This window comes from Amblyomma americanum, chromosome 7 (assembly GCF_052857255.1).
Source record: "Amblyomma americanum isolate KBUSLIRL-KWMA chromosome 7, ASM5285725v1, whole genome shotgun sequence".
Lineage (NCBI taxonomy): Eukaryota > Metazoa > Arthropoda > Arachnida > Ixodida > Ixodidae > Amblyomma > Amblyomma americanum.
Window position 1 is genome coordinate 30785036 of NC_135503.1, and position 9174 is coordinate 30794209.

Genomic DNA, 9174 nt, shown 5'->3' on the forward strand with positions numbered 1-9174 from the left:
ACAAGCTGCGCCTTAATTTTACTAAGTTTATTCTGTTTATAGTGCACTGCATGGTAACAGGATGAGATACGTAGGCAGTGGATAGCTACAAAGCCCCGCCCACAGCTGCTTCGATGCAATACCTAACGAGCGGTGCGCTGCCAGCATGCCATCTGGCGGCACGTCGCTGCAAAAGGCGTGTCACTATCGCGTAGGTGCATTGCACGTATTCTTGCTTCTGTGTTACAGCTGAGCTTGTTAACTGTCATTTTTACGTCGCATTATCGCAATAACAAACTATATATTTCGCATAATATTCCCTTCGAGTTCTATGTACCCGGGTTCGGCAAGGTACGCTAGTGGGGGTGCGGTCATCAGCGTTCGCAGTCCCTTCTCCCCCTTTAAATCTGGCCCTGTCTCATGAGCACATGACCGCACATATGCATGTGCTCTCTTTCCCACACAAACACGCTGTGATGTCTCAAAGCTGCATCAAGCTCAATAGGCAGCTCATAAGCATGCCGTTCGAGGGCTCTAGTCTAAAATGTGTGAATGCAGGCTGCGCCTTTTCTTTTGCAAACCGGTGCCAAAATTGGCGCGTGGTTTTAAGCCGTCGTCTTTGAGCCGTCGTCTTTGAGGCCTCTGTGTGCGCCCACTGGGATGTAGGTAGGTGGCTGGTGGTCCACATAGGTCACGTGACCTTGTGACGTCACCACAGCCTGTCCACCCGATTGTGAGCAAACTGCTCGGAAAGCAACCTGGGTCTCTCAAGCTTCAGAGCTGGCAGCACCTGTGATCGCAGGGCAGTGGCACATCGCTTAAGCTCTGCACCACTGTGCCAAGAGTGGTATGAGCTTGAGTCTCAGCGACCTATGAATGTAAGTAGAGAATTACCAATTTCGCATATATGGGCATTAACGGCCATTAACGCTGTCGCGTCATGCCCTAAGGGGAGCCCTTAATAATTAAGCTAAACAGAGAACACCAACTAGGGCTAGCGCACGTTAGGTCTCATTTGGCCTAACCACATAATCGAGCTAGATCGTTTGTCATTTTTTCGTCGAGCGGTTCCAGCGCATTTGGCACTAACTACGCACATGCACCGGATCTTCTCGTGAAAACTCGACACTATTCGCTTCCCTTCATGCAGACTTATTTCTCCGTGTAAACCATCCAAATACGCTTGCTTTGTTTTGAAATAGCGCACGGTTTTTAGTTGTTATCGAAGAACCCCGCCTCCAACGTTCCCGCCTCTGCGAGCGCTCAACAACACGCTCCGCTAGCGCTATCGGCATCGCAGGCATCACCGTTTACGGCTTGTGCCATCCAGTCGCTCGTGGCGCGGCTTGCTAGCCTTCGTGCCTGCGTTGCCTTCGTCGCATGTAAGTGCAGGCGCAGTTTCGCTTCGCGTGCATTATATATTGACTCTGCTTATTGTTTATCATGGGTTTCTGCCTTAGATTGTTAGTGTAAGCTGATGGCAAAGCTGCGCTTGTCGTCTTTCGTCTTGGTCAGCGAAGTGACCTCTTTTTTAATTATATTTTAGCTAGAGGACAATCACCGATTGCCTTTCTCTAAAACTTTTTTTTACTCCCTGCCGTGTCTGTTTGCCTTCAGTGATCAATGTGTACACTTGCTTGACGTTGGTAACTCAGCGCTATCTAGCGAAAGGCCTGTTAGTGAAGGGGTTAAACTAAAGCGGTACGGTGCCCGTTTGCCCTTGAAGGCCCCTGTTTACATCCCACTGACCGGACTCTGTGTACTGCGCAGATTAATGTAAGGCTGTGCTTCCTAAAATCATGGACGTCACGCCCAAAGTCCATGCTCAAGCGGCAGCGCCTGCCGAGGAAAAGAAGCCTGCGTGTAAGCCGTGCTGCCGAGGAAAGAAACTGAAGAAGCCAAGCGAGGTATATATTTTTCTTCAGGTTGACGGATGCTTTTTCGTGTAGCATTTTTTGGTTTTATAGAGCTTATCTAAGGAGCTATTCATGCCGCTTAAAACCTTCGAGTTGCCCTTGAAGTTTCAACTTGTTTATTGAAAGCAGCAGCCTCTGTTCTAGCTTATTTGTGACCATTTTTTGCTGCTCTTTATACGTCACATTATGGCGTTAGTTGTGTTGGACACACTACCATCATGTAGTAGGTTGGACTTTCTTACTGAATCACTGCAGCCTTTCTGTTGCCTCTTTTGCAGCTGTCAATATACGACTGTGCTTCCGACAACGTTGAGTATGAATTGGTTGAGGAACCTCCTGGTCAAGTTGAAAATGGTGTTCATTATGTGAGGACAAGCCTGAGCCCGTACTACAGCGCTGTTGAGGTGAGAGTACTGTGAAGCATGAGTCAAGTCTCCAAGCTAAATCCAGGGTGTTTGCCACCTGATAAACAAGGAATTGTTGGGGAGTTTTTGGACAGCTGCGACATTTTCGGAATTCATGGAAGAAACCTCCACCAAGTTGTATCTTGGTGGACTGTCCAAAGCAAGCACCTGTAATACTGCATTCAGTAGTAACATGACATGTGCATGAAGCACCATGTTGTGCTTGAATGAGTCTCCATCTACTCAGTGTAACGGAGTTGACAGCCATTCAGAGTCATGGGAAGATGTTCATGGGAGTTTAAGTACCCCTAGAATGTACATGATAATATGCATTGTGTTCAGTTTCTATAGTTCTTACTTGAGTGCTGCTTGTTAAATTCCATTTTTAATGGTCATTGAAATTTATTGAAAAGAGCTACAAAAAACATGAAATGCCAGATAAACAGATGGTTTAGCAGGCATGGAATTTTTTTTTACTTTTTTATATAAATATACTGTCAATCCCCAGAGGGATTGTAACAGGGGTGGGTATAGAAAAACAATTTTACAGTATTATTAACAAAGAATTATACCAGAGAGAGCGGCACAATCGACTAGTTACATTAATACAGGACTTGTCAAGGGATATGTACAAGGAAGTCAAGAGGCAACACAGAAAACTTACTGTGTTTCAAAATACATAAATAACAATGGTAAGTACACAATTTGTAAAATTAGGATCATAAAATACATGCAAGTAATGCAGCACAAAACAATGAAAGCAAAAATGATCAATGTGATAACAACACAGATACCATACAATAGTTTTACTCTGCGTTTGGCCACAATAGTGCTTCTTCTACAAGCTGGGTAAACTTTTCAGGCGAGCTTTGTTGTGCAATTACTGGATCAAGTTTGTTCCACTCGCGCACTGCGAGAGGAAAAAAGGAGTAGAGAAAGGCGTTGTTTTTACACGAAAATTCCTTAAATGCATTCTGATAGAGCTTTGTGGAAGACATAAGCTCTTGTGGTGGTTTGAAGAGAGAACACATGTTGAAAGAAGGGGGAGAAAACTGATTGGCTGACCACGTTATTTCTGGCCCTATCGGCGGAGCAAGTCATGCTACTATGGTGACTTTATGCTAGTGTCAGAATGCTGCCACTGCTGATGATGCCTATGGATGCAGAACCTGAATGCGGCATGTGTGATTTGCTCTCTGAACACCTGCTTTGCTACTGTCACTAAATCTTTTGGTGCCCGAATTACTTAGAATATATTATCTCCATATGCCTGGCAATAAAAGGTGTCTCTTATAGCATTCAGTTAGGGCATCATTCTTTACGTAATTTTGAGCAAAGTTGTTTTTTAGTTGTTGCATTTTCACAAATTCTTGCATATATCTGCTGCAGTCATTATGTATGTTCTCTAGGAGGAAATCCTTAAATTTTCAGATTTTTGCAAAGAACATGCCTAGACAGCATACAAAAAAATTCAGCCTTCTCAGATGATCAGTGACACAATTTGTGGGGTCCTGGTATCTTTCTTCATGACTCTGCACTGTTTATAGGATGTCTGTTGCACTTCTTTTGATTCATTCCTCTAAGAAGTCATTGTGTACACAGTTCGCCTTTTTTAAGACTTTTGAAAACATATGTACGGATGCACATACATTCTGCAGCTGCACCGATGCTTGCTTGAAATGTAGGGATATGCATCCTAAAATTGGTTTTCTGCACTTACTTTGCATGCCTGGCTTAAGATGGTTCTGTGCAGCTTATTGCAGAGAGTCCGAATTATAAGCTGCAGACATTGGTGGCACATTTTATCCTAGCAGTAACAGTGGCAGACAAAAACAAGTTTCGTACACATTTCTGTACATCGTGACTGAAAGGGTTACAACCCTTAATGCTTAAATTATGAAGGAATCAAAGAAAAAAACTCGCAGGATGGTTAAGACTGTGTAATGCAAGGTTCAGCGATAGCTGCTTAGGCGTTTAGTTTTGGGGATATTTTGCTGACGGACTGGTGTAGTGGTCATGCGATGCACCCATGCACTGGCAGTTGGCTGTTCGAAACAGCCACCCTTAGGCTTATGCTACTCAAATTGACCGGCGCGACCGGTGACCGGTTATGCCGCTGGTGGACGACTACGATGCGAAAGTCAGGGACTGGCGCCTAACAGCCATCGCTGTAAAAATTGTTACCCGCACATTATGGTACCTTGATATACAAGCCCATATAAAAATTTTTTTACCACTGTTAAAAATTGAGAAATCAAAATGTCGGTGAAGCGACAAAATTAGCATTTGATTCATTTTCTGTAGCAAGTTCCAGTTGTATGAAAGGCCAAATGGATGTCATTGAACCAACTTTAAGGCACCAGATGTCCCACCAGATGTCTTGTTATTTTGCCCGCAACACTTGTCAGAAAATGAGACATGGAATGGTTGGACTCTGGCTTGAAGTCTCACATTTTCACCCGCTTTTTTTCTTCGCGCAGCTTGCTCACAGTGACATCAAACATTTTGGCCAAAAGGCGCTGTCTGCTGTAACTGTGTTGACATCAAATGGAAGCTCGGTGTAGTAATGAGTATGAGTGCAGATGTTATGTCACGAATTCGCTACACTGTGCAGTAAAGGGATAATGCTGGTGCTGCTGGCTGAAACAAGTTTTTTAGGTCCTGCTATATAAATGAACAAGCATGGAATCTGAAAACAGTGTGTAAGTTGAGTGCATAGAGGAGTGCAATTTCTTGGTAGTGGCTGTTTTATTCAGTGCTGACATGTCCGATGCATAGGAAATTGTATTTCCTGTATTTCTGGTAGACCTGGGAGCATTTACTTTGAGTTGTCATTTTTTTTTTCAGCCTCACATTTCTGTAAGCATTCTGCCCTCAGTTTAATTTTTCTGTATGGATTGAGCCAGACATTCATTATCTTTTTCATCTTTCCTTACAGTCAGCCAGTGAAAGGTTTGGAGATATCTACACAACAGCTGTCGAGCACTCTAAATGTGAGTCTCTCTTCATGTCCAAGACAGTTTACTGCCTGGAGTGCCTATGTTATTCTTACTTTCAGCGAGCTACGAGTATGTTACGAGGGAAGAAAACACGGTCGCAAGGGCCATGGCCATATCCTTGGGAGGCCTCGCAGGAATTATTCTTGGAGCCAGAGGTACGCTTTGCAAAGTGCTTCTGGGAATACCACCATGTATTTTTCTGTTTGTGTTTAGTGGTTTATTCTTTTGTACACCTTAATGGGTGCATAGTAAATCGTTGCTCTTGCCCGTGTACTCTGCATTGGAGTCATGGAGCAAAAATACTCAGGAGCAGAAATCTCGCTCTATGGAATGGTATGGAGCACCTCAGATGCACTGAGCGGCTTAGAGCTTACAACAGAGACGTTTACTTTTTTTATGGGTCTAATTCTTAATGCAGTAGATTTATTGTGTTGAAGGGTGCGCAGTTAGATACTTCGTAGAATGCCTGCTGGTGTGCTGCTCTTACTGCAAGAGTAGCCTCTGTTCTGTGCCCAGTGGGAGCATGTGCCTCCACCGGTATGTTTTTCTTTTGTGACATTATTTGACAGCTGGACTTAAAACGACGTGAACCCAGACTAGGTGCAAAATATGGGCAAGCACGGTGCTGATGCAATTCGTGGCGTTGTCTTGCACAGTATTCAGTTGAACATGTAGCAACTGTTTCAATGTCACTGTCATCCTATTCTACTGTGCCTATTCAGCTGGCAGCACTCTCACAAGTTTCCACTCTAGCATATCTGTGCTCCATGAATGGAGGGATGGCAAGGAAGTTGTAGTCTACTACTAGATGGGTCACTGTTATGTATAGATGAAGCTCGGAGCAACTCAGGTAAGCTCGGAGGAGTGTCGCACCAGCTGCAGCCGAGTAGAAGATGAAGAGTGAGAAACGGGGTTATGTTCACATGCAGATGTCAAAAATATGAGGTGAAGGATACGTTGCCGGACGAATGTGCAGTTCAGCAAACTGTAAATTATTGGTGAAGCCAGTCGTTAGACAGATTTTGAAGCTGAATGACATGGACATGCAGAGCGATCTGAACAGTAATACAAAACGAGAGTGGCGACATGAGTCAGCCAATCCAGTGGATATAGTTAGGCTGCAAGCCTGTGCAGAGCAGCGAAGACGGAGCGAAGCAGCGAAGAGAAGATGTTGCTAAACGACCTTTGGAAACAGGTAAAGAACCAAATGAATGTACGGTAGAGAGGCAATTAGAAGTGGCTTCAGAGATTGCCAAATACAGGGAACGACTATTTGAATTGCAGTGAGCAGCTCAGGCGACTTATCGTAAGAGGAAAGCCGAGGAACAACTGCAAGGAAATTTGGGTGCAACATGAATTTTCAAGTTTATAAAAAGCTAAACAAGGACAAACTTGCTAGTGCACCTAAGTCACATTTAGCTTAACCAAGTAAATCGGGGACTAGTTTTTTCTCATTTTAATTATTTCTGACCCTAGGTTCCAGCTGTGTGGCTTTGTTTGCCATGCAGTGATATAATATTTGAAAACGATTTGAAATTCCAATTTTTTAGATTACATGAACTGCATTGGTGGGCCTACTGGTTCCAGCATCCACCTGTTGTGAAGGGGGTGAGGGGTACGTTCCCAGTGCTGTTGGGCACCCACCCGTTTTCTAATTGGTACCAGCTTTCCCTATCCTTGTACGCTGCTTTCTCTGGGCTGGAATGCTTGGAAAAATGTCTTTTTGTCGATCATTGTGCAGACTAATACTCATTAGTCTTGGTGCTCTTTGGCCAAGGTTCTCATGTGCTAATATAAATCAAATCATCATGTACAGATGCCCACAAAAGTTTCAAAATATGAAAATTAGTCCATAGAATAATTGCTGGGCAGTCTAGGTATGCAACTATGGCCTAAAGGCTGTGGTTTGGACTTCCCTGTGGGACCTGCATAATCCATCGCTCAGGGCCTGGCCGTGCCTCTAGGGAGCGAAGAAATTTAAATTTTTCATGGTTTTGATGTTTCGAAGTATTGTCGGCAGGGATACATTGCATGGTTTACCAGGCAGTACCTGGAAATATTTATTCTTGTAAAAATGCATGATAAAGAAAACAACTTGTGGGGCTAACTTTGAGCGCGGATATGTGCTAATAGATGTTCGTCCCACTTTTTTAGGAGGCATGTTCAAGAAGCTGATTTATGGCACCGTGGGAGCTACTGCAGCTGCTGCAGCATGCTACCCCAAAGAAGCCAAGCAGTTCTCACAGGATTACCTTGTTGTTGCCCGGAATGAAATTGCTGCTGCTGTGAAACAGGCTACAGGCAAGCCAAATAATGGACTTACTTGTGATGAGTGTCATCTGTGAAAAGCTCATTATGGGCACCTAACTGCCTCTTTTATGGGCTTCATGCACGTGTGATCCATATGCTTCACTGCAATCATCATTGCGACATTTGGTTTTTCTGAGTGTAGTCAGCAGCCACTGGCTGCAAGTGGAGTACAACAGTGTTAGTAGTGTTAGTAGTGTTAGTGTCGAGAGGCTATGACCTGACGTGTAAATGAAAGAAAATACAACATGGTGCTGTTGAGTGCTGAATTTATTGGCTTTGCATGTCATGTGCAGAGCTGTGTTAACTTGTTGGTATCAGTGGTAGTTGACCTCTTATCTTCGGTAACTTATTGATCTTTGCTTTTCTGGCGATACTGTGTGCCATAGACATGGCAGCCTGTTCAGTGTGCATTGTTTGGTCATTCAAGGGTTTGCTAGTTTATTTGGAATGGATATATCTAAGCTCCTCTGAAGAGGGTTTCATGCGAGGCACTTTTCTCGTGATACAGTTTCCATAGGTGTTGCTCTCATTGTACAGTGGTTGCTTACAGTTCTTTTCCTTTTTGTGTGCTTTCCTACAGGCCATGACCTGAAGGACCTGTTTTCTAAGGTGCAGCTTCCTAAGCTGCCTGATTTTTCTCCGAAGACCATTGACCAAGTGGGGCAGCAAGTGAGTGACGTTCAGTATTATGGTTTCAGCCTGGCCGATCCTGAATCGGTAAATACTGTGCTCTAAATTTTGCAGCTTCTCTTTTTTGGTCTGTGATAAAATACAGACCATGCGTAAGTGTTGAAGAAATTATTGCCCCTTTGTGTAGTGTTTACATTGGCCTCTTAATTTTTTTCAGAAGAGCTCGTAGTGTTGCCATTGAGTGCACACAAGGCAAGTATGGGCTTAGTTCATTTGAAGTGTAATTTGACCAAAGCTTGCCTCTTTCTGGCATTGCTTATGGTTGCTTAGTTCGATATGCTATTGCTTTATTTTTACATATGCATTTCGCTTCTTTTCAGCTTTCTACCCAGGTAAAGCCTTCCCTGCCATCATCGTGGATGGATGTTTGGTGGATGCTGGCAATAAATTAAGCTGCTGCAATAAATCTGACTTAGATGCTTTGTTACCTTGTAGACTTGCTGTTGCCTGTCCTCTCATTGAGTGCTTTCTCATTTTAGTGGTAAATTGTGCTTCTAAATACACATGCAATTTGACTGTAGTGAGACATAGCTCATAAATAAACTAAGATGCAACAAGTTATTTTCGCATCTTGAAGGCTGCTCAGTCTAATGAGCACTTGCTTAAGATAGGTAGGAAAACGTGCAGAGTAGTAGCACAAATTGACCGGGTTAATGGGAGCGTTATGAAGAAGGAAAGGTGTGGTAGCACTTCGGTATCGATTGGAGGCCCGGTTTTCAAGGTCAAGCTGGCTTCAAACAAATATCGGCGAAATTGGCGTGATGCGACAGCGTTAATGCCCATATATGTGGAACTGGTTACTCTACGTTCATAGATCGCTGGGTGTGTTCATATTGCTCCTGGCGCAGTGGTTAAGCGATTCGCTACTGACATTGT

General features: G+C 43.8%; 1 protein-coding gene across 1 annotated transcript; it reads left to right on the plus strand.

Moving 5' to 3' along the window:
* The first annotated feature begins 1257 nt into the window (after positions 1 to 1257).
* Positions 1258 to 8732, plus strand: Mic26-27 (MICOS complex subunit 26/27). The gene is made up of 9 exons (XM_077631656.1): positions 1258 to 1361; positions 1750 to 1886; positions 2174 to 2299; positions 5238 to 5292; positions 5358 to 5453; positions 7453 to 7599; positions 8189 to 8277; positions 8456 to 8490; positions 8619 to 8732. The coding sequence occupies exons 2-8, from the start codon at positions 1779 to 1781 to the stop codon at positions 8465 to 8467; spliced, it is 633 nt and encodes a 210-aa protein (XP_077487782.1). The 5' UTR covers positions 1258 to 1361; positions 1750 to 1778; the 3' UTR covers positions 8468 to 8490; positions 8619 to 8732.
* The last annotated feature ends 442 nt before the right edge of the window (positions 8733 to 9174 follow it).

Excerpts from the sequence above, each read along its gene's own strand:
- Mic26-27 (XM_077631656.1), top strand. The coding sequence starts at position 1,779 with ATGGACGTCACGCCCAAAGTCCATGCTCAAGCGGCAGCGCCTGCCGAG. Across the intron at positions 1,887-2,173 it reads AACTGAAGAAGCCAAGCGAG|CTGTCAATATACGACTGTGC; the intron begins GTATATATTTTT and ends CCTCTTTTGCAG. Across the intron at positions 5,454-7,452 it reads AATTATTCTTGGAGCCAGAG|GAGGCATGTTCAAGAAGCTG; the intron begins GTACGCTTTGCA and ends CCACTTTTTTAG.